The following is a 25,458-nucleotide window of genomic DNA, read 5'->3' as shown; positions in this document are numbered from 1 at the left end:
CCACGAAAAACTGGAAGTTTTTTTTAACAATCAGTTGTTACTGCCTGACATTTAATTACGAATGTAGCTCTACATACACAATTAATTTATACATTTAGTAATGTTAAATACGTTTAATGAAAAAGTTCTGCATTCGAAGTAAACATCTAAAGATAAAATATTTAGTGAAAGATGGGCTTTGGATATCTTTGAATAATGTTTATCCTGCTGTACAGAAGGCAAAAAGTAGTTTTCCAAATATATGTTTTAATATTTCAGCTAGTTTGTATGAAACAACTAAATCATATGAAAGCAGTTTCATGATGTCAGGTGAGTAAAAATGAAAAATGAATATTTAAAGCCAAGAAATAGATTAAAGAAATATTATAGTCAACTTTCAGACTTAATACAGACGGTGATCATTATCCCTACACAGTAAACTTATATTATTTAATATTAAAAAAGAAGCACTTGTATAGTGCTTGATATTATTACATTGTTTAGTCTATTGTTACTCTACTCGCCATTATCATTGATGTAACTTATGTAGCTAGCAGTATATAGTGTATAAATTTGGTTTAATTTCCTATTGCTATGTAAAGTAACCGTGCCGTTGCATACTTTTAAGCCCCGGTGTCGAAGACCAAGGACACATATAGTATTTGAAGTGTCCGTCCGTCCGTCAGTTCATCTGTTACACTCAAATTCTTGTGTACTCAACTTCTACAGTTCTCACGTTTTTATAATGAAACTTGGTATACATCATCAACCTGAAATAGGCATTCACTCCTGGAAAGTCCCCTTTTAATGATAATTTTTTCTAGAGTTTCCGCCCTATTGTGGACTTAATTTATTATTATGTGAATCATTTTTATGGGCACATGTTGTATTGTGTTGCAAGCGTCGTTTCGCATTGTCGTGCGTCGTGTTGTGTATCAACCATGTATTCTTCTGAGTAGACAATCGACATGCAATACGACGGCGACGTTATTAAACGACGGATTCCGTACATATGTAATACAATGTTGACACCATTTGTTTACATTTTCTTTCAGGACTAGTAGTGTTAGTGGGTAGTATTCTTGGAATATTAGCATCTATAAAAGCACCCCTTGCACCTTCAGAAGATAAACTAGAAGACAAGACTTACTACATTACCAGCAATGATGAACGTGAAGAGGGAGAAGCCGCCTCTTTGCCGGACGCGCATGCGCATGCTAGTATTTGTCTTGAAACAGAAAGCTTAAAGAAGGAATCTGAATAAATGGAATTTAAATACTAATTCGAAGTGTTAAAAGTTTTCCATCTGGTGATGTTTCGTTATCTTTAGTGCAAACTAGAACTGTCACAGGAGTGACTCATACCCCCACCATACGGTCTTGTCACAGAAGAATGGCAACCATAAGAAATCTTAAAAATACTTTGGAGTACTTCATCCTGGGCGTCACATATAAGTAATACTAGTATAATACTAGTATAGTAGTACTAGTAAATATATTAAATCTCTAATATTAGAGATACACTAAAAGTGAATACAAAAATGTGTCTTGCCGACCCATGTTACCACAGAAAAATGTTTTTACTTTTTACATAAGACTTATTATAAAAAAGTTAGAAAAATACCTAAAATATTGAAAATCTAAAAATAGGATTTCTAAAAATAGACTAATTCATGGAATTTAAGGGGAAGAAACTCAGTACAAAAGTTAAAAAAAGGTTACTTCCCTTTGGCTCTAAGCCAATCAGAATGAGATATAGTGAAAATACATCAAAATTAACCTTAAATTCTAGGTAAAAGGGGACACAATTCAAGACAAATTAGTGTCAGAGTTATGCACCTTGTGTCACATGATGTGGGTGATGAGGTGGAACATCTATTTTAAGTCTGAATCAAATCCAGTCAGTAGTAACTGAGATATAGTGAAAATACATCAAAATTAACCTTAAATTCTAAGTAAAAAGGGGCATAATTCATGAAAAATTGGTGTCAGAGTTATGCACCTTGTGTCACATGATGTGGGCACATGATGTGGGTGATGAGGTGGAACATCTATTTTAAGTTTGAATCAAATCCATTCGGTAGTAACTGAGATATAGTGAAAATACATCAAAATCAACCTAAAATTCTAAGTAAAAAGGGGCATAATTCATAAAAAAAACTGGTGTCAGAGTTATGCACCTTGTGTCACATGATGTGGGTGATGAGGTGGAACATCTATTTTAAGTTTGAATCAAATCCATTTAGTAATAAATGAGATATAGTGAAAATACAACAAAATTAACCTTAAATTCTAAGTAAAAGGGGACATAATTCATGAAAACTTGGTGTCAAGAGTTATGCACCTTGTGTCACATGATGTGGGTGATAAGGTGGAACATGTATTTTAAGTTTGAATCAAATCCATTTGGTAAATACTGAGATAATAGATTTCGGGACGCGACGGGACGGGACGGGACGCGACGGGACGCGACAAAACTGACTCCTATATACCCCCCTCAAACATGTTTGGTGGGGGTATAATAATTACATAGATCTAGAAGGAATCGATCTCTACATACCAACAATATACCTAACAGCGTGTATAAATGGATATGTAGGCAATAGACACCAAATGGTGTTTCTCATGCTATTCTTCCTTCCGTATAGGCACTGGATCCATACGTACTAGCACATTCATTCAGTTTATTCATTCATCATAGTTCATTATCATTTGTTCATCAACATAATTAAATATCATATAATCATCACCATTTATTCATCATCAAAATTCATTATTATTTCTACTGTTCATTATACCGAGACATTGGATGGTTTTATCTGTCCGAATAAATTAGCATTGATGTATTCAAGATTTAAAAGTAGAATGGTTCCAGACTACTTCATTTATTTTCAAATGTTATCGATGTGGTTAACGATATAGTGAAAACTTTGAAAATGGAAGACGCACTGAATCATTTCACATTCTCTCGTTGCTTTGGAGAAATTAAGCAGTTGCCATCTTATCTTCCAAGAAGTCATCGTTAACAAAAACATTCATATCCTTGAAGTATCTGATATATTTTAATTTAGTGAGACACAATACCTGTATGAGAAAAGAAATGTAGTAATTTGAGTTAAGACATTTTAGACAAGAGCACCGCCTTGCGAAGACTGAGGCTCATCTGATTTGTTTTTTGTATAATAGAAATATTGTCCTACATATGATTTTCTAAGTCCAAAAAGGGCCACAATTCTTGCAAAAAGCAAGATGGAGTTTTGTTTCTTGATGTACAGAGTCAGTTTATGATGATGAACAAGTATCGCAAGTTTCAATGCAATAGCTTTGATAGTTTAGGAGAAAAGCTGACCTAAACACAAAACTTAACCAAGAAATCCGATTTTCTAAGTCCAAAAGGGACCATAATTCTTGCAAAAAGCAGGACGGAGTTATGTTTCTTGCTGTACAGGGTCAGCTTATGACGGTGAAGTACTGTTGCAAGTTTCAAAGCAATATCTTTGATAGTTAAAGGAAAAGCTGACCTAAACATAAAACTTAACCAGGCAACGCCAACGCCAAACGCCGATCAAGTGATGACAATAACTCATTTTTTCCCCCAAAAAATCAGATGAGCTAAAAATACTTAGTACCAAATACTAATTGCAGTTCTACTTACGATACCAAACATCGTTTTAGTTGCTGGAACTTTACTACCAAGGAATGAGCATGTTGTAAACATAAAATTATGCAATAAAATATGTTTAACCAAGACGGCATTGATCTATGAAAATGTTATAAAAATACAAAAAATACATTAGTATAAAGTAACGTTGCAAAATAAGTCTTTGTGCTTTTTAGTTGCTGATATTAAAAATGAGAAAAGCTCTTGATAATCCCGCTTTTACAAGCTTTAAACTTTTCTGATGTGCATTTCAAAGGATTGAAGGGAAAAACAAAAATGATGCTTCACCGGAGAAATGTAAGTTATTCTAGTATGCTTATATAGCAAGGTTAAATCATCACAACGAATTATGTTGACGTCACGCCGAAGTGATAATTAGCACCAGGTAAGCATTAAATTGACAAATAGCCCTTTCAAATTTGATCAAAACATGTTTAAAACGAAATGTCACTTAGCACAAATGCCTTGATTAATTGGTTATTCAATCAATAATTCGACATCATTTGCGCTCTAATGGAACTATTCCGCAAGACGTATTACCATTTCCGGTCCTGGCGTGTATAAACAAAGGAGCGTAACGACCATCGTTTGGCACAATACATGCGCGAAGAAAAAAATCTATCATATTTGATCTAAATTTTACAATTATAAAAAATATTAGAATCGAAATAATTTATAGCAAAGCCATGTTTGAACACTATTTATATACTCCGGTGGTTATGAGTCGTACGAAATAACAACTCGCGCTACGCCCGCGTGAAATTATTACGCTCGGCATATAACCGCCAATCGTCACGGTATAGTGATATGAAACATTTTTCATTAAAAAGATGTGTATCAAGTTGAAAGTTACTACAGTAACATGCATCCGGATCGTAATAAAATTTTGTTAAATACATATTATGTAAATAACTATGGAAACTATTCCTATGAAACTGCTATCAAAATACATAAAAGTAACTGATTGCTCGTTTTTCTCGATTGTTGGTAATGAATAACAATTTTCATTCGACCATAAATTACAGTGTCATTTGCGAATAAAGGTTATTCATGTCTTGCCCTGTACGTTTATCTTCGTAAAAACTTTATTGTAGGTACAGAATATTTTTGTACGGAGAAAGTTGACTAAAACAAATTGAATACTATGTCGTCATCGCTGTGCAATGAAAAGGCCTTTAATATCTCGCAAACAATTATATATATGATCTGAAACAGTATTTATAAAGCATTTTTTTTTTTACTTTGAATCTTTTTGAAAATTTTGATTTCACAATAAATTTTCAATGTTTCCTTTGGTTACATTAATAGCTGTACATTCTCAACCTATGACAGAGGTATACATGTAGATACTTGGCGCCGACAAGTGGCACGTCGCTTGGCGGTATAGACATTAACAGGAAGTATCAGCTCCCAGGAAGACTATGTGATGTTGGTCTCAATGGTCTGACAATCTATAGAGGGTTTGGAACCAAAGAATCAATGATGGCACCTCATGTGTAAGAGATGCGTGTGTGGTATAGACGTGCATGTATATTTGCAATAATGGGCAAGTTTCTCGGAATTTCATAGCATTTGTTGTGATGATAGTGAAGGTGTTACAGGTCACAATTACAGAAGACGTCGTGTATGAAAAGTTACTACATTATATATATGATGACTGATACACTGCATGAAAGTTCACAATAATTGTTTATCAACGCAAGTTGACTGAAACATTTACATAATAATACTGACCAGCACCAGCACCAGCCCACACTAATGAATGACAAAATCCACTACAATATTTTGTAAGTTTTATTTCGTAAGCCGATATATAAAATAACATTCCTGTAAAAGCTGTATCACACAAAAGCAAATTTTGCATGCAGGACTGCATGCCGCAAACTACATCAAAACTACTCATATTGGTGTGTCTTGTGTATGTTCTAGTCTTTCAAGTATGTTTCCAAGAGACGGTTAGTTCGATCTTTAAAGAAACAAGACACAATATAGGACAGTAGCATTATGAGCCCGCAGTGTTTGCAAACAACTGATTTAAATTTAGAGATTTTAAACACAAGTAAATGTCAAATGCTACCGTAGTGGTCACTAGTGCAGGCATGGGTATATGAATGAAAAGTCCAGTTTGGTGTAATTATTTGGTTTCTATATCTACAGTAATTTGACTATATTGATTCACTACATCTGTTACTCTATAAACTGTTTTGCAACACAATAATGGAAGTCACAATCATTGCCTGTGTATTTACCTGATATGTAAAACTCACATGTGATAGAAAATACATGAAAGCCACAACCTTAATATTTATATACATATATCTTCTCAAAAAAGATGTTATACTGCTGCCATTCTGAGCAAATAATGTGAAATTGTAAATTATGAGGTATAAATTTGGTATAATTTTGTTTCAGTGAAAGATCGAAATGTCTTTCACAAAGTGAATGCCCTAAGTATAAAATATGGCAGTCTCAGATCGTTGCAAAATATCCCCTATTCAGGCCAATAGCAATACATAACTAATTTAGAAGCTCCAAAATAACTTTACACATACATGTATTTTGTATCTCTTATCATAAAACAATAATTATTTTTCTAGGAAATATGTTATTAATCTCTGGCTATTACATTATAGTATTATAATACTCTTATCACAGTATAAAGGCAGCATAGCTTACAAGGGCCATAACTCCAGTTTTAAAACATTTTTTTTTTCAAAAAATTGTAAGAACTTTCATTTTTAGTGAAAGATGAACAAAGATCACCTTTAACATATTTTTAAACTTGTCACATTTAGACGAGTACTTTAAACAAGAGGGCAATGTTGACCCGATCTTAACTCTTTGACCTTGAATATTATGTCATGATGACCAAGTTTTGGGTACGTCCTAGATTTCATAAACAACATTCTGTACAGGTTTCGTACAGATGAAGAAGAAAACACGGCTTCTATGAAGTGTTAAAAATATGTCTATGATTTGACCTAGTGAGCTAAATTTTTTTATGCCGGAAGATCCTGTTTCAAATCTGACATACACTTCATAAAAAATGAATATTCTGACAAAGTATCACAAAAATCATTTAGAAAATACAACTTCAAGAGTGTTAACAAGGTTTTTCTATGTTTCAGCTTAGTGACCTACTTTATCACCAACTGAAGCTAGACTGCATAAAAACATTTTTACCTTCATAAAAATCCGGTAGAAACATCACCTAGAATGTGTAAATGAAGTTTTTCAGAGACTTTGTTTTTGACCATATGACCCAGTTTCAAACTGGTCTTGATTTCATAAAGACAAACAGTGTGACCAGCTTTAATGAAGATCAAGCACAGTTATTACTATTATACCAGATTTATAGAGCGCTCTTTTCATGATAAACACTTTCAAATGCGCTTCACAAAGCGCAAACGGAGCCATTCAGGGTGCGAATGAAATGAAGCCCCCCCCCAGAACAGAAAGAAATCCTTGTTTGATAAGGCCTGTCCAGCTAATTTAGCCTAGCTCTTTGCGAAAAGACAGTCTGGTTCTTTTAATTGTGCCCGGTGTATAGCACCAATACACATGAAACTGTCTTACCTGGGAAAAACCAGTACAGGCCTCTAAGTAAGGTGGGAGACACTCAGTGCCTGGTCCAGGATTCGAACCCTGTACCTCTGGATTGACAGTCAAGTGTGTTACCACTAGACCCCTGGGCCACATATAGAGTTAAAACATAATCCTATTATTTGACCTAGTTTTTGACCCCATATGACAGTTTCAAAATGGTTTTGATTTCATTAAGGCAATCATTCTGAGCAGCTTTTATAAAAATCAGGTAGAAAATTTACCTATAGAGAGTTAACAAGGTCCTTACATGACCTAACCTCATGACCTAATTTTTAATCCAAAATGACCCAGTTTCAAAACTGACTTCACTTCACAAAAAGAAAAATTTTGACCAGGTTCCACAATGATCAGGTAAACAATACCACTTGTAGAGTGTAAACATTTTTTTCCTACGATTTCACAAACTGACCTAGTTTTAAACCAAGATTTCCTTGTTTCACATTTGACATAGATTTCACCAAGACAACAGTCTGACCAGATTTCATGAAGATCAGGTAGAAAATATGGCCTTAAGAGTGTTAACAATGACTGTCTATGATATAACCTAGTTTTTTTTACCACAGATGACCAATTTCAATCCCCCCAGAAGTTTTATGAAGACAAACATTCTAACCAGGTTTCATTCAAACAGGGCAAACATTGTGACCTCTAGAGTGTTAACAAACCAAATGTGGATGCCAGACAATCCACCAGTTCTAACAGCTCACCTAAACCTTTGGTTTATGCGAGAAATAAAGAATTATATTGAATATACATTTCTATAAACATTCTGACAAACATTTAGGTGTACATAGTAAAATATTCTTCATTTTCAACAAAAATATTGCATAGGCACCATCTTATCTAATTCTCATGAGACTAGCTGCTGCCTTACAGAACACTGACATGAAGTTGCTCTTGGTGAAAATATGACAAGTTTTAATACTGTCCTACACCTGAATAATAATTAACATCTTAAATGAACTGAATAGTGTCAAAACAATTTCATGATTCATTGAGAAAAAGACAGTTTCCTAGAATACAGAAAATTGAGTAATTTCGAATGTAAGAAGAATGCAGAACATATGGTCTTAACATACATGTGACAGAATTTTGTATGACAAAGTCAATTTCTTAACAACTAACAATGAAAACAAACAAAATATAATACATGACAATGAGGTCCTTTAGCAAGTTAACACACTTGGCAGTCAGACAAAAACTGTTAGAAACTATGTCGCACTTTTGTTCTACTATACAGTCTGTATATTGCATATGGACCGAAATATCAAGTTGTCTCATACTTTTACTATAAACAGAGATATCTTCAGCAGGAAAGTGTCATGGGTACCACATATTATACTGTTTAACGGCAATAAACAGTGAATATAAGAGAGATTTGTGCAAATAAGATACAAAAATTGTCATGTTTAACACATATCTGAAAATAACAAAACAAAGAATATTCTAAAGTTATGGTGCAAATATTTTATGGATGACTACAAATCTAGCATGAGTAAATATTTTTGCAAATATATTCAACCTCTAATATGGATGTACATGTATAAATATCACTGTTAATAAATTTCAATACACAACATGATAACTTACATGATATGCAAAACTAACTGCAATCAATTTTAGCACAAATATGCAGTCTTTTAGAAACTTTTGATAATTTATACAATGGTAAGCAAATATGGTTACGAGATACTTGAGCTATTCCTTAACATCACTATTATAACCTTGTATGTCTGTTCTGGTGATGCACTTCTTTAGTGGTACTTAGTTCTGCAAAAATACTGGAGTTGGTAACTATCAGACAGTTGGTATTTTGTATCATTGAACACAATGCATAATTCATCTTTTGATAAAAGACTTAATTTCTGTGTTTCAGAATAAAGTGAAGACAAATTTATCATATTTTCTGACTCGCCTTCTGTTTTATAGTCGACTTGACCAAAACATAGAAAATCCTTTCATTCAAAATATTCTTTCCAGCATTCGTGCACTATCTTTTATAAAAATCTACTTTAGGTGAATGGCACCAAGGGAATAGATCTGTTCAAAGTGATGAATTTGTTCTTTCTTGATGTCTGATCATTCGTATCTGCTGAATTAAGAACATGTCAAGCATCACTTACTATTAAACAAATTTAAATCAACTGTGTTGACTTTGCTCCATAACATAGTACATACTTTAAGGTTCACTCTTTGAAAGAAGTGTTTTAAACAGTTTCTATCATAAAAAATGAACATAAAATATTTTCATTCACATCTGAATATTATTAAGTTTACAACCTACCAAAACAAACTATAATGAATTTTATGATAAACTAATTCAGTTTTCTTAAATTTTCAATTCAGCACATAAATTATTACATAATTACTAAAAAGACTTATATAAAGTCCAAAATTCAGACATGAAATGTTTTGTTTGATGTTTATTTTCGAAAAATATTCTTAGATTTTATTACATTTATTTCAACAGACAATTGTATGTAAGAAAAGTATAAATCACTATAACTTGTAATACCATACATCTTGCATCAAAATAAACAGTAACAACCATGTACAACATTTTCTATTTTGACATCAATCATACTAAGTCTTGTAAACAGTCATTTCTGTTTTCATAGCATCCACATTTCCTTTAGACAGACACTAAGTTAACCTTTCCGCTTTTTATCAACTAAAAACAATTTCGCACCTAGTTTGTTTCAATTAACATGAAGTAACAACTATACAAATTTATATTTATCCCTAAACCAGAATCAATAAGTAACGGACAGACAACTGTGCTAAAGGTTGAGCAATAACAAATGCCAGAAACTTCCTTCACTAAACTGGAGATTTAATATTAAAAAGTTACATATGAACAGTCTTCACAGAATTTTACTTGTTTTCCTGAATCAACTGGTGTAACCAATGCAACATAAGGCAAATGATGGGAAATATTGAAGTAATCCTTACACCGAAGCAATTGTAATTGCTTTTGATTGAGTCTAAAGTACAGTGAAGAAATGGAAATGATTTTTCAGAACACTGTATATACTTTTTCTGTCTCCTGAAAAATGACCAAAACTGACATACAAGGTTCTGAAGGACAGCAGTTTCTTAATATATTCTATTCTCGTTTAAAATTTATCGGTCTGTCCTTTGGTACTTTATTGTAGGTTCTCACTGTATTTGTTGTTGTTGTTGTCACCTCTTCTATTAATGCCCCGTCTTCTCCAAACCCGCCCTGAAATAAATATCTTATGTACATTTCAAACTACTGTGAAAATACATATCTTAAATCAAGCTGCTCACCACTCATACAAAAAGAGTCCAAACGTAAGCTTGTTAATAACCTAAGCAGTGTTCCTGGGATCTGTACAGGTATTAACCTGTTGAAAACTTGTCCGTATGAATCAAGACTAGTGGACAAATTACTTCGAATTAGTTCTGGCTACCTATCTTAGGTGCCTCTATTTCTATTTTGTGATGGTCCTATTAAGTAACAGCATATAAACATCTCTGAAGCTGAATGTTTAAAGCTAACTTCGATTCTATTGTTGTCTGTCAAATTGTCATTGAAAATATTCCTATAGCTTTGAGATCACCACAACCTCTCAATCCATAGTCCTGCATGCAGTATACTAAGCAAACCAACCATGCCCCTCAGAGAAATTCATTGCGCAAAACATGACATAGATTTCCCTTGAGAAAACTATGTCCAAGTTCCTTAGTAAACTATGTATGCTTTGTCATTTAAATTACTAAAATATTGCCCTTGAAGTTCATTAATTTATTTCAAATCATAGAAAATGAGAATAACTAAAGTATAGGTTTTTAACTTAGAGGACTTTGCATTCTATAATGTGATCTTAAAAATCAAGAATACAAATCTTGACACAAGGTATTTTCAACACTGACTTTTTTCTCACAAAGTATATTTTTCTGATGCCACAACAAATGTGAATAACAATTCAAGTGCCGAGTTCATGTTTTCAGGGAGGTGGGGAGTGGGTGGCGGATTATTTTATGATGTCACGTTTATAAAATTTCAAACATTTAAAAAAGTGATTATGTATAATTAAAGTTGTTCATAAACATGATTTCACAGTGGCTGTATAACAGATTCTTGAGCTGTGATATAAGTGCTTTGACAGACCTCAGACATGATATGAAAATACGTTACTTAACATTATACAAAATGTGAAGAAAAACAAATTATACAAACCTTCATAGCAAACCAAGACTGCCACAGCAGTAGTAATGGTATCACCACCCATAGCATGTTGAAGAAAACAAGGTAGACCCACAAATGTAACCAGTTATCTGTTCTCAAATACTTGCTGCCTGTCAACCACTCAGGACAAAATGTCATCCAACCTACAAGGAATTGGTGTGTCTGTCAGATAAGGCTAAATGATTTCCCTTTATATATCTACTGAAAAATGTTAGGGCTATTCCCATAACATACAATAACAATGCCTGATTCTCCCTTTGAACAGACTCCTTGGCAGTGTCTTTTTTCTAAATAATTTAACCTTAGGAATAAGCTTGTTGCCAAATAAATTTCTGTTAAGAACCTCTATACAGTACAAAAATCAATGATCAGAAAAAGAGTAAAAACTGAAGTAGAACAACATATCAGGGCACTTGTTTGGTTGTTTTGGGGGCTGAGGATACTGGTAGTCTATCCCCATTTTTGCCAAAATCCCCATGAAAAAAAAGTATATTCTTGACATTTTAGAGACTTCCATCAAAAGACAGTAAAACTGTTGTCATTTTAAATCATTATCAATGATAATTTTTTTTAAAGATATAATTATATTTATCACATGTTTGATTTCGCGGGAGTGAAATAAAGCCATTACTGATAAATCTGATAATACACTAGTGTACCGGTAATAAAGATTTGACATCAACGTTGTTTAAAGTATCGGAGACGTTGGTCCAATTGACTTGTTTACAGTAGTTAAAGAAAGTAGAATTTTTTATGTTTTGGTTGAAAAAGCTAACATGTGATAAAAAGAATATTACATTTTGTGACTTTCCACTTTGAATTTATTAAACTCATGGAATAAAATTAATAAAATGCTCGGCAGAGCCTCACATTTTATTATTTAATTCAACTTGTTTAATAAATTCAATATGAAAAGACACTCTTATAATATCCTCTATTTAACAGGATATACAGTATGTCGTAAAAATCATCCCCCTTCTATTTCAAAATAATGTGATATTCCCCTTTAGAGGATACTAGCAGTAGTACCAGTCCCAAACGAGAATGCTGTCAATGTCTGACATATGCCCCTGAAAATGCTAAACAGAATGATAAATTAAGTCCACATTACAGTCATAACTCTAGAAAAACAATATTGGACATGAAAGTCCCAAAAATATGCGCATGTTCATGTCATGTTGATAAGTATACCAAGCTTATCAATCGGATAGAAACTGCAGGAGATGAACATATAAGTGTGATTGACAGATATATGGATGGCCAGACAGTTCAAACCTAATATATATCAAGGTCTAGTTTGAATTGTCTAGTGCCCTGCAGTTTTACATTTGTTTTCGCAAGTATAAAGTCTTTATTATTATTATTATTATTATTATTATATAATACTGGTTTCCAAACTTTTCACGTTTTTAATTTTTCAATGACAGATGATGATATACATAGTTTATATAGAATTCTTTGTATAAGAAGACATTCTAAATGTTCACTCCAAGCATATCTTTATAGTAATCATTTTATATCTGATCTGAAAGAAGATCGACAACTGATATAAACCTCACTCAGCACCTCATTCCTGAGTAACGCTCGACTATTCAACATTTTTGTCTACTGAATAAATATCAATGTCACAGGGTGAGAAAAATGTGCAACCAGACTGGGACTCGCACCGGGGGCCTCGGAATACTGTTCCGATGCTCTACAGACTGAGCTACCCAGCCACCTACACATCTTCTCCCCGTTTTAATACGTTATTCAAATCCTACACCGTGACATACTCTCCCACTATATGAAATTCATCCTCGAATTTCTAATAGGACAGAGAACAAGGTAAACATTATCTTGGGAGTATATTCAGTCACAGTCCCACGTTGGGCGCCAAATTTCCCAGGGTGAGAAAAATGTGCAACCAGACTGAGACTTGAACTGGAAGCCTTGGAATATCGTTCCGATGCTCTACCGACTGAGCTACCCGGCCACCTACACATCTTCTCCCCTTTTTAATATTCAATTCCTACACCGTGACATCAAAGTAAACCAGAGGACCATGATGGTCCTTTATCGCTCACCTGTCCCCACATGAACTAAGTATGACGTCATTTATTCTGACCAATTTTCATGAAGACCCATTGAAAATATGGCCTCTAGAGAGGTCACAAGGTATTTCTATTATTTGACATAATGACCTGGTTTTTGAAGGCATGTAACCCAGTTTTGTACTTTACCTAGATATCATCAAGGTGAACATTCTCACCAGTTTTCATGCAGATCCCATGAAAAATATGGCCTTTAGAGAGGTCACAAGGTTTTTCTATTATTTGACCTACTGACCTAGTTTTTGATGGCACATGACCCAGTTTCGAACTTGACCTAGATATCATCAAGGTGAACATTCTGACCAATTTTCATGAAGATCTTGTGAAATATATGGCCTCTACAGAAGTCACAAGGTTTTTCTATTTTTAGACCTACTGACCTAGTTTTTGACCGCACGTGACCCAGTTTCGAACTTGGCCTAGATATCATCAAGGTGAACATTCTGACCAATTTTCATAAAGATCCCATGAAAAATGTGACCTCTAGAGTGGTCACAAGCAAAAGTTTACGCACCCACGGACGGACGACAGACGCTGCACGATCACAAAAGCTCACCTTGTCACTTTGTGACAGGTGAGCTAAAAAAGGGGCATAATTTTGTAAGAATGCAAAACACGGTTACAGAACCTGTATAATGCATATCAGCTCATAATAGCGGTGAAGTGTGTGATGTTTCAATCCATTCCAATTAGTGGGAACTGAGATACAAGCTTACATGCAAAAACTTAACCAAAACTTGCTTAGTCGAAAAAGAGACATAATTTTATAAAAATGCGAACTAGAGTTATGGAACCTATGCATTGCATGTTGAATCATGCCAGTGAACAAGTGTGTGAAGTTTCAATCTTTTCCCATTAACGGTTACTGAGATACCAGCTTACATAAACAAGAGGGCCATCAAGGCCCTATATTGCTCACCCGAGTTGATCTGGCCTACTGACCTAGTTTTTAACCCCAAATGACCCAGTTTCAAACTTAACCTTAAGATCATCAAGACAAACATTCTGAACAAGTTTCATGTAGATTGAGTCACAACTGTTGCCTATAGAGTGTTCACATACTTTACCTTTGATTTGACCACGTGACCTAGTTTTTGATCCAAAATGACCCAAATTAAAATTGGACCTAGAGATCATCAAGGCAAACATTCTGACCAAGTTTCATAAAGACTGAGTCACAACTGTGTCCTCTATTGTGTTCACAAGCTTTTCCTTTGATCTGGCCTACTGTCCTAGTTTTTGACAAGACCCAGTTTCAATCCTGACCTAGAGATCATCAAGACAAACATTTTGACTGAATTTCATAAAGATTGGGTCATAACTGTGGCATCTAGAATGTTCACAAGCTTTTCCTTTGATCTGGCCTACTGACCTAGTTTTTCAACCCACATAACCCAGATTCAAATCTGACCTAGAGATCATCAAGTTAAACATTCTGACCAGATTTCATAAAGATTGAGTGACAACTGTGGCCTCTTGAGAGTTCACAAGCTTTTCCTTTGATCTGGCCTACTTACCTAGTTTTTGACCTCATATGACCCAGTTTCTAATCTGACCCAGAAATCATCAACATAAACATCCTGGCCAAGTTTCATAAAGATTGGGTCACAACTGTGGCCTCTAGTGTTCACAAGTTTTTCCTTTGATTTGACCGGGTGACCTAGTTTTTAACCCCACATGACCCAGATTCGAACATGACCTATAGATTATCAAGACAAACATTCTGATTAATTCTCATGAGTTTCAAACTTAAATTGTGGTCTCTAGAGAGTTGACAAGACTTTCCTTTGATCTTGCCTAGTGACCTAGTTTATGACCCAACATGACCCAGTTTCAAACTTGACCTACAAATCATCAAGACAAACATTCTGACCAAGTTTTATAAAGATTGAGTCAAAATTGTGGCCTCCAAAGTGTTCACAAGCTTTTCCTTTGATTTGACCGGCTGCCCTAGTTTTTGACCCCACATGACCCAGATTCGAACCTGACCTAGAAATCAACAAGACAATCATTCTGACCAAGTTTCATAAATATTGGATCGTAACTGCGGCCTCTAGAGTGTTCACAAGCTTTTCCTTTGATCTGGCCTAGTGAACTAGTTTTTTACCCCACATGACCAAGTTTCAAACTTGACCTAGAGATCATCTAGATAAACATTATGACTAAGTTTCATAAAGATTGTGTCAAAATTGAGGCCTCTAAAGTGTTCCCAAATTTTTCCTTTGATTTGACTGGGTGGTTTTTGAACCCACATGACCCAGATTCGAACTTGACCTTGAAATCATCAAGACAATCATTTTGACCAAGTTTCATAAATATTGGGTCACAACAGTGGCCTCTAGACTGTTCACAAGCTTTTTGTTTGATCTGGCCTACTGACCTAGTTTTTGACCCCACATGACTCTGTTTCGAACTTGACCTAGATCATCAAGATAAACATTCTGACCAAGTATCATAAAGATTGAGTCAAAATTGTGGCCTCTAAAGTGTTCATAAGCTTTTCCTTTGATTTGACCTTCCTTCGGGTGACCTAGTTTTTGACCCCACATGACCCAGATTCGAACTTGACCTAGAGATCATCAAGACAATCATTCTGACTAAGTTTCATAAATATTGGATCACAACTGTGGCCTCTAGTGTTCACAAGCTTTTCCTTTGATCTGGCCAAGTGACCTAGTTTTTGATCCCACATGACCAAGTTTCGAACTTGACCTAGAGATCATTAACACAAACATTCTGACTAAGTTTCATAAAGATTGGGTCACAAAGGTGGCCACTAGAGTGTTCACAAGGCAAATGTTGACGGACGCCGACGGACAATGACCGGTCACAATAGCTCACCTTGAGAACTTTGTGCTCTGGTGAGCTAAAAACTTAACAAAAACTTTTTATGTCTAAAACGGGGCATACTTTTGTAAAAAAGCAAAATAAGAGTTATGGAATCTGTGCAGTATAAGTCAGTTTATCACAGTGAATATCTATTTTAAGTTTCAATCCATTACCACAAGTGGTTACTGAGATATCAGCTTACATACAGAAACTTAACCAAATGGTGGCGCCAATACCGATGACGACACACAGGTGAGTCCAATAGATCTACTTGTTCTTTAAATGGTCAAGCTGTAAAGGCCATGTGAGAATGTGAGAAGAGTAGATATGCCAGTTTCCCTTTTGGTGCTAAGCCACTTGCAACGGAGCTACTGGTGAACCAGTTATCTTAAATGAGGACTTACCTCCATAAAGCTCACATACGCACAAACTAATCTGCAAGAAATGTCTGTAATAACGATCCTTCACTATAGCATAGATGAGCATTACTGCAAATACCACTACAATGGTAACAGTGAGTATTTCTAGGGAGACTATAGTTGGATCAGATACACCCCAGCGAGCATCTGCCTTAGCATATTCCTTCCCTGTAAACAAATTATTCCATTATCACAAAGATTAAAGACTGTCTTTTATGGCTGTCACTGACTGACATTTTTAATTGATATATTGCCGACAGCTAACATTTTTTACCAGGGTTGTTCTAGGAGTAATGTCACTCCATCCAGTGTGCATTTATTCATTGTTATATTATTATAGAAATTACATCAAAATGACATAGGTGATTCAATTATGAGTGCAAGGGTAAATGCTATTCTCTAGAGTCACTTCAAAGACAATTACCTACTGACATCAAAATAACCAACCAAATTATATGAAATAACAACAAAAACAAGAGCTGTCACTATTTATAGTGACAAATGCCACCGAAGCGCGCCAAAGAATGCTACAGCTGTTTGTGCAATATATGTCAGAAAAGTTTAGGTGTGACCTTGACCTTGACCTGAGAGACCCAGGTCATAAGCGTGACATACCTTCTCAATATGGTTAACATTTGTGTCATATTATTTTCAAATTCCTTGATAAATGGCAGAGTTATGGACCGGCCAAGAAACAGACCCTGTTAACCCTTGACTTCTAAAATTAATGTGACCTTCAACTTGGAGCTAGGAGGTCTAGGTCTTGCGCATGACACGTCGTCTCATTATGGTGAACATTTATGTCAAGTTTTTTCAAAATCCCTTTATGAATGGCAGAGTTACAGTCTGGACAAGAATTTAAAACGGATGCATGCACGGACGGACTCACGGACAGTGCGATTTTAACCTTCGGGGGCATAAAAACATCTTTTGGCAGTCAGCTGTAAAATATGAAGTAACATCACTGCAGGATAAAGCTCATTATGCAAGCTAAGGCTCCTCAGAAAATATTGCAAATAGATCAAGATACTTGGGTAGGAAATTTTACTAATTTCTTTTCATTAAACATGTTTTTACACTTCTATGTCAGACATTACTTGTTCTTATTTCAAATATTTTCAGTGTAAAATGGCCTATAATCCCTTAAGGTATATCTAAATGGAGAAAATGTTATGTGTCCAGTCATCAAGCACTTTTACATTTGTATTGTATCAAACTGTACGCAAATATTTTGCAATATGAGCCGCACCATGAGAAAACCAACACAGTGCATATGCGACCAGCATAGATCCAGATCAGCCTGCGTATCCGTGCAGTCTGGTCAGGATCCATGCTGTTTGCTAATGGTTTCTCTGATTGCAATGGGCTTTGCAAGCGAACAGCATAGATCCTGACCAGACTGTGCGGATGCGCAGGCTGGTATGGATCCATGCTGATCGCAAATGCACTATGTTGGTTTTATCATGGTGTGGCTCAATTATTCAATACATCATTAATTTGAAGAAAATTTCTGACCTGCATGAAAACACTTGTAAAATTAGAGGTATGGAAAACCTTCAAGGTTTATTTGATTTTTAAAGAAATCTGAAAATTTCAATATGAGCAAAGCTGTCGACCACACAATCCAATTAGTAGTGAAAATGCATCAAAACTTTAACCTAAAATTCTAAGTAAAAAGGGGGCATAATTCATGAAATATTAGTGTCAGAGTTATGGCCCTTGAGCCACCTGATATGACTAATGAAGAGATATAACTATTCTAAGTCTGACACAAATCTATCAAGTAATTACAGAAATTAAGAGAAAGCGCATGCCATCAAAACTTGAACCAAGGTGTGGACGCAAAACAGACAATGATAATGATGCTGTACAGTAAGATGATGCCGGGTACAGTAAGACAGCTCTCCATATACTTCACATAGTCAAGCTAAAAATCTTTGCTTTCAGCAATAGTCAGTAACATAATTATTTTGAACGAAAGGATGATTCTAGTTCTAAAAATGTTAATTCAATACAAAAGAAAAGTATTCTGGTAGAAAACAATATAGAAATAATTTCAGTGCATATTATGGTCATAAAGGATGATAGTCCTATCTAAAAGGCCTCTGTGGCTAAGAGATAAAGGTCACTGACTTCAAATCATTAACCTTCCTTGGGGTGTAGAAGTCTTTCGACGATGCCATCTACCTGGCTTTGAAACAAAGGCCAGTGGGTCTACCAAGGTTCCCATCCATACCTGTAATAATGCTCAAAGGGGCACCTGAAGTTTTTCTCCAAGTTGCAAAAAATGACTTACAATTGTGTTGCCCTGATATTATTTTTAACAAAAATCAAAACAAGCAAGAAAAGACAGTCCTATTGTCTCTGCAGTTGTACAGAAACACAAAATTACATCCTCATCCTATGTTTACAAGCAAACTTCTCGTCAGAACTTCTTGCCAATAGGCAAGATAAAAAATTTTAACTTCAGGATTTACAGAAATGTAAGCAAAAGCCTTTTTTGCTTTAACATTTGAAATCAAATCTCTTTATGTAAGCAACAAAGAGCTCTTCTAAACCGTTTGCAGTTAGGTCATTCAAAACTTGAACAAGGTTCCAAATACTTACAAAGCTGGGCAGTAAAATGATCACTTTCCTGTACTGTGCTGACAAGGGAGATAACAACAAATGAGCCTTCCTGAAAAATAAATTTATTCTAGTTTAAATACTAGCATTCAAAAATGACAAGAAATAATGTGAAACTATTGACTTTTGCAATACATGTATTTCATCAAAAATGACAGACTCCTTACTGAAACAAATCTCACAAAATGGAATCAATGCTGCTTAATAATTGAAGTTAATTTCAGTGCTTAAAGGACTACAGTACATCTCTGTAGTGTTTTCCCATACAGGTCAAATCCTGTACAATGAGTGATGAGTGACAATCACTCATTTGGAATTCAACTCCTACTCTCTTTTCCATTTTGTGTTTTCTTCTGTATTTCAGTCACCTACATTTACATTGTCATTTTTATGAAATATATGAATCAAATGTATCACACAATAAATATTCATACTACAGGTATAATGGTATTTCTTCCATGAATTATTATGCTGAAGAGCAAAGCAAATACAACACTTTGAAAAACATTTAAACCACATCAGTGAACAACTCAATTTATTCAGACAGTTATTCACATTTATATGTATATTCTGTGAAAATTTCATCATTTACAAAATCAAGTAACAAATAGCATGGGTTTTCAGTGTTTTTTTTTTGCCCTTCTGGGAAAAGGTCCGGTACCGGATAAATTGGGAAAAATAGCGGGGTTTTTACTCAGATTGGGAATTTTTATAGTTAATTAATAACATCATTTAGAATATTTCTTCCTTTAATTCCATGTAAATAGCATCAAACAAACTGTTTAAATGGTTAAATCATGGTGACTGTCAATGTAACTAAGTTTTCCTTCTGCAATCAACAAAATGCAAACTTAATATGGTCATTTGGGGAATTTTTGGATGATAATTTGGAAAAAAGATTGCATTTTTCAACTGGGAAAAGGTCCTTTTAGGGGTACTTTATAAAGAAGGAAAAAATCGCTGGTTTTATTGTCAGACCTCAACATACCTAGTTTTAAAATTCAGAATGTTGCTGTGCATTTGTGCACAGGCAATATGTCTTCCATCTCATAAACCATTTGAGATATGATACTAAGAATATTATTTCATCCTTCAGATGAGCAGGCATTGAACCACGAAGGTGTTAGCCCCGAGTGGTTACATATCCGAGCATCTGAACAATTAACTGTCACACAGTGGTGAACTATGCAATAAACCACAAGAAAGCCATCATTGTTTTCATTCTTACAAGCTCATTGAAATGTTTTAATAAAAGTTATTCTAGACTTCATTTATTCGAGTAGTAATGAACCAGATGTCATGCAGTTATTTGACGTCATAACTGATGTCATCATGCACTCTTACAGTAATGAACCAGATGTCATGCAGTTATTTGACGTCATAATTGATGTCATAATGCTCTCTTACAGGTCGACACCCCAACCTTTGTTTTGCAGAATATACATAGCTAGACCTTCTTCTTTTTTAACTGGCAGTCGAATCGAACCATGTTAGTATTCTTAATAAATCTTGAAGTCTTCCGTATGAAGATTACCAAATCTTATCGTCTCTCTAATATTCTTGATGTCTTTGTCACAGTATAGGACTTGAATATTAAAACAGGGAGAAACAGAGAGATTTAGCTAAGTCAGTAGAGCAGTCGCCCTGTAAGTGAGGGGTCCTGGGTTCAAGCCTTGGACTGACTGCACATTTTTTATTATGACAATTTATTACTGAAAAATACCTTCTGATTTATAAGTTATACCAACCCAACTGCACATGCCAAGAGCCCTGCTAACCACTTACTAAAGTAATATGTATGAGAACATCATAGACAAGCCAGACCAACACCCAGTAGTCATCTCTGGACACTCTGCCTCTGTTGAGTGTCGCAAACACCCATCCTATAAGCATATATACAGCTGTCAGCAACAATGAGACTACTGACACTGTTGACATCTGTGGCTCTACTTCCTCAGTTGAATTGTACATGACTGACCTGTATAACAGACATCATAGAAATGTTTGAGGTCAATTCTGTCATTCAGCACTATAATCTTATTTTATCAGATGTTGCTGAATATGCTAACTTCTAATTTAGTAAAATGTGAAAAAATTATGACACTAGTCTTGTCTCTCACTTTTCATATAGTTTTTAATTCAAGAAATCGTATATAGTTTATTCAACATAATAGTTATAGTCAACGTAACTACTATGCTGTCACAGGTGGTTAACTTATCAAAAGGTGCATGCTTAAGTTAAAATGGTCAAATAATCGGTACAATGGGGATCTGATACACAGGAATTTTTTTTAGAAAAACTTAACTAAATTTAACAAATAACTAGAAAATGCTTTTGTAAAAAAGCGCATGTCTCCCCCAATGCAAAGTCCTATAGGCAAGAAGTCAATAGGGGTCAGGAGCGAAAGTCAAAGGGACACTGATGATTGGCTGCAATAGGGATCATCTACTTGGCATGTCCAGTCATCCCGCTAAATTTCAACACTCTTGGCCTAGTGGTTTTCAAGTCACTGTTCAGGCTCCTGTGACCTTGACCTTTGATCAAGTGACCTCAAAATATATAGGGGTCATCTACTCTGCATGTCCAATCATCCTATTAAGTTTCAACATTGTAGGTCAAGTGGTTCTCAAGTTATTTCCAAAAAATGATTTTACATGAACAGGCCACTGTGACCTTGACCTTTAATAGACTGACCCCAAAATCAATAGGGGTCATCTACTCTGCATGTTCAATCATCCTATGAAGTTTCAACATTCTGGGTCAAGTGGTTCTCAAGTTATTGATCGGAGCTGGTTATCAATGTTCAGGACTCTGTGACCTTGACCTTTAACGGAGTGACCCCAAAACCAATAGGGGTCATTTACTCTGCATGAACAATCATCCTATGAAGTTTCAACATTCTGGGTCGAGAGGTTCTCAAGTTATTGATTGGAAATGGTTTTCCATGTTCAGGCCCCTGTGGCCTTGACCTTTAACAGAGTCACCCTAAAATCGTTAGGGGTCATCTACTCTGCATGACCAATCATCCTATGAAGTTTCATCATTCTGGGTCAAGTGGTTCTCAAGTTACTGACCGGAAATGGTTTTCAATGTTCAGGCCCCTGTGACCTTGACCTTTCACAGAGTGACCCCAAAATCGTTAGGGGTCATCTACTCTGCATGAGCAATCATCCTATTAAGTTTCAACATTCTGGGTCAAGTGGTTCTCAAGTTACTGACCGGAAATTGTTTTCAATGTTCAGGCCCCTGTGACCTTGACCTTTAATGGAGTGACCCCAAAATCGATAGGGGTCATCTACTTTGCATGTACAATCATCCTATGAAGTTTCAACATTCTGGGTCAAGTGGTTCTCTAGTTATTGATCGGAAATGGTTTTCCATGTTCAGGCCCCTGTGACCTTGACCTTTGACGGAGTGACCCCAAAATCAATAGGGGTCATCTATTCTTCATGACCAATCACCTTATGAAGTTTCAACATTCTGGGTCAAGTGGTTCTCTAGTTATTGATCGGAAATGATTTTCAATGTTCAGGCCCCTGTGACCTTGACCTTTGACGGAGTGACCCCAAAATCAATAGGGTCATCTACTCTTCATGGCCAATCATCCTATGAAGTTTCAACATTCTGGGTCAAGTGGTTCTCTAGTTATTGATCGGAAATGGTTTTCAATGTTCAGGCCCCTGTGACCTTGACCTTTGACGGAGTGACCCCAAAATCAATAGGGGTCATCTACTCTTCATGGCCAATCATCCTATGCAGTTTCAACATTCTGGGTCAAGTGGTTCTCTAGTTATTGATCGGAAATGGTTTTCAATGTTCAGGCCTCTGTGACCTTGACCTTTGACGGAGTGACCCCAAAATCAATAGGGGTCATCTACTCTTCATGGCCAATCATCCTATGAAGTTTCAACATTCTGGGTCAAGTGGTTCTCTAGTTATTGATCGGAAATGGTTTTCAATGTTCAGGCCCCTGTGACCTTGACCTTTGACGGAGTGACCCAAAAACAATAGGGGTCGTCTACTACAGCAGCCCTACAACCCTATGAAGTTTGAAGGTTCTAGGTCAAATGGTTCTCCAGTTATTGCTCGGAAATGAAGTGTGACGTACGTACGGACGGACAGGGCAAAAACAATATGTCTCCTGGGGGAGACATAATTAGCTGTACACGTAAATAACAAAAATAATCAGCTCGACTTTCATGGCATGGTCATCAGCAATTAAAGAAAATAATTGGCACGGCCGCCATGCAAATAAAGAAAATAATTGGCCTACAAAAAAAAGAAAACACTTGTTTATGTAAACTATATGTGGACATTAAAGGAAAGTAGCTTATGACATTCACCTATCTTTTTCAAGTAAAAATACAATATCAAAATGTTGAAATAAGAAAACATAGTGCTGCTTTGTTCTGGAGATGCTTATCCTCCTGACATCGGAAATGGTGCGGTATGTTTTGGCGCACCATTTATGTCAAATTCACTGAGCAATCAGACCTGCAACCTTCATCATTTGTTTCAGGGTACAATGGGACATTTTAGTGCTAGTCTTCTCCGATGCATATCTCAGAAACAATAGCACAAAAATATCATTTTTGTCCCATGGTGCCCCAGTCTCCCCTATTTATTCTGAAACTTTCCAAATTTGACTGAAATGAACAGTTTTCAGCAGAGATATTTATATACATATGTGCATTTAATATGTCATTTATATTTATTACATTTTAAAATTAAAAATAACACTCAGAGAAAATTTTGTTCCGGATATGTATGGCATCTCCATATTACCAAACAGAAATAGTTATAGCACAACACCAGACCTTTACGCATCTAAAAATGTTAGTGTATTTGTGATTTTCCAAACGTGTCAAGGTAGGCTGAGAAACTGCTGCTAGACAAGACTTCAAATTCAACCCACAGACACTTGGGGTCAGGACCCCCAACCACCTAAATGTCACTGCCAAATGTCAGCGAATACTTTATAGCATTTTATTACCGCACATAACTGATAATCATATGATGCATTTTTTTTTACAATTTCAGCGTGTCTTAAAATAGCAGTTTTCACCATCAATGCTCTTAAAATAAGAAGACTTGCAACTTTGTCACTAGGAAACAGTAGCAGATTAAACATTTAAATTAACCTATGAATGCCTGGTATCAATCGTCTTTACCATTCTGTCAAATGACACCAGTCCTGACAACAGACACTGGACAAGAAATCAATAACAATTATAAATCGATCAAATTCTATTTTATGGAACACTTCCCTGCGAATTGATCCCTTCACTGTACTGCGCATATCGAAATAGGGAACCAACATTGGACTTTTATCACATAGGTGATGATCCAGTATTTATATCTAATATAATTGTAAGCGTATTGGTTTTGGTACCCGGTTAATGACACGCACGATATAAGGCTGGGGCACAAGCACAAGCAAATGTTTCCAGTGTCAGTTTCACAATTGCAGGTCTTCTTATTTTAAGAGCATTGATGGTGAAAACTGCTATTTTAAAGGATGCTGAAATTGTAAAAAATTGCGTTTTATGATCATCACCAATATGCAGTATTTGTTAAAATGCTACAAAATATTTGCTAACCTTTCTGACCCAAGTGTCTGCGGTTCAACCGGGTTCGAAATTAATATAGTACGAACGACATAAGTACATAAAGTAATAAAGTATATTAAAATTTCCATATTAACGAAATAGAATGTACGTATATATTTCACACATGTGATATAAAGCTTTATGCAATTTTGTTTCTAGACAGATAAAATATTTACTATTTGGGAAAGGTACGAATATAATAAGTACAAACTTTAAGACAGCCAAATATTCGTGAATTATACTTGAAGCTTTTCTAAAAAAAAAAAAGTGATAAAATAAAAAAATAGCAATAATGTAAAAACTTGGATTTCCCAGTGGTGTTTAACAAGCTGGTTGTTTCGAAGTATATTAGCCTTTCTATTATTCGAAAATAATACCAAAATCTTTAAACTGACTCTCCCTGCTTTTCACTTAATAGTAGATA

General features: G+C 35.2%; 2 protein-coding genes across 5 annotated transcripts in view; one reads left to right on the top strand and one right to left on the bottom strand.

Moving 5' to 3' along the window:
* Positions 1-1,243, top strand: part of LOC123555359 (monocarboxylate transporter 9-like) — a 29,710-nt gene extending 28,467 nt beyond the window's left edge. For all 3 annotated transcript variants that reach the window (XM_053548518.1, XM_053548519.1, XM_053548516.1), the window contains exons 4-5: positions 259-309; positions 1,035-1,243. In XM_053548518.1, the coding sequence (XP_053404493.1) occupies positions 259-309; positions 1,035-1,243 (260 nt within the window). The remainder of the gene's footprint in view (positions 1-258; positions 310-1,034) is intronic.
* Positions 1,244-5,418: 4,175 nt separating this feature from the next.
* On the bottom strand, positions 5,419-25,452 carry LOC123554065 (emopamil-binding protein-like). Of its 2 annotated transcripts, none has more exons than XM_045343942.2 (6): positions 25,159-25,452; positions 21,210-21,402; positions 19,407-19,476; positions 16,785-16,967; positions 11,450-11,601; positions 5,419-10,468 (listed from the first exon to the last, which is right to left on the bottom strand). In XM_045343942.2, coding segments are annotated over exons 1-6 (717 nt in total). In that variant the 5' UTR covers positions 25,161-25,452; the 3' UTR covers positions 5,419-10,351. The 2 variants fall into 2 exon arrangements, with proteins under 2 accessions (XP_045199877.2, XP_045199878.2); XM_045343943.2 differs by having other exon boundaries at positions 25,211-25,452.
* Between the last annotated feature and the right edge of the window lie 6 nt (positions 25,453-25,458).

This window comes from Mercenaria mercenaria, chromosome 7 (genome assembly GCF_021730395.1).
Source record: "Mercenaria mercenaria strain notata chromosome 7, MADL_Memer_1, whole genome shotgun sequence".
NCBI classification, from domain to species: Eukaryota; Metazoa; Mollusca; class Bivalvia; order Venerida; family Veneridae; genus Mercenaria; species Mercenaria mercenaria.
The sequence above is the reverse complement of the archived record's forward strand: the minus strand, read 5'-3'. Positions and strand labels throughout refer to the sequence as shown.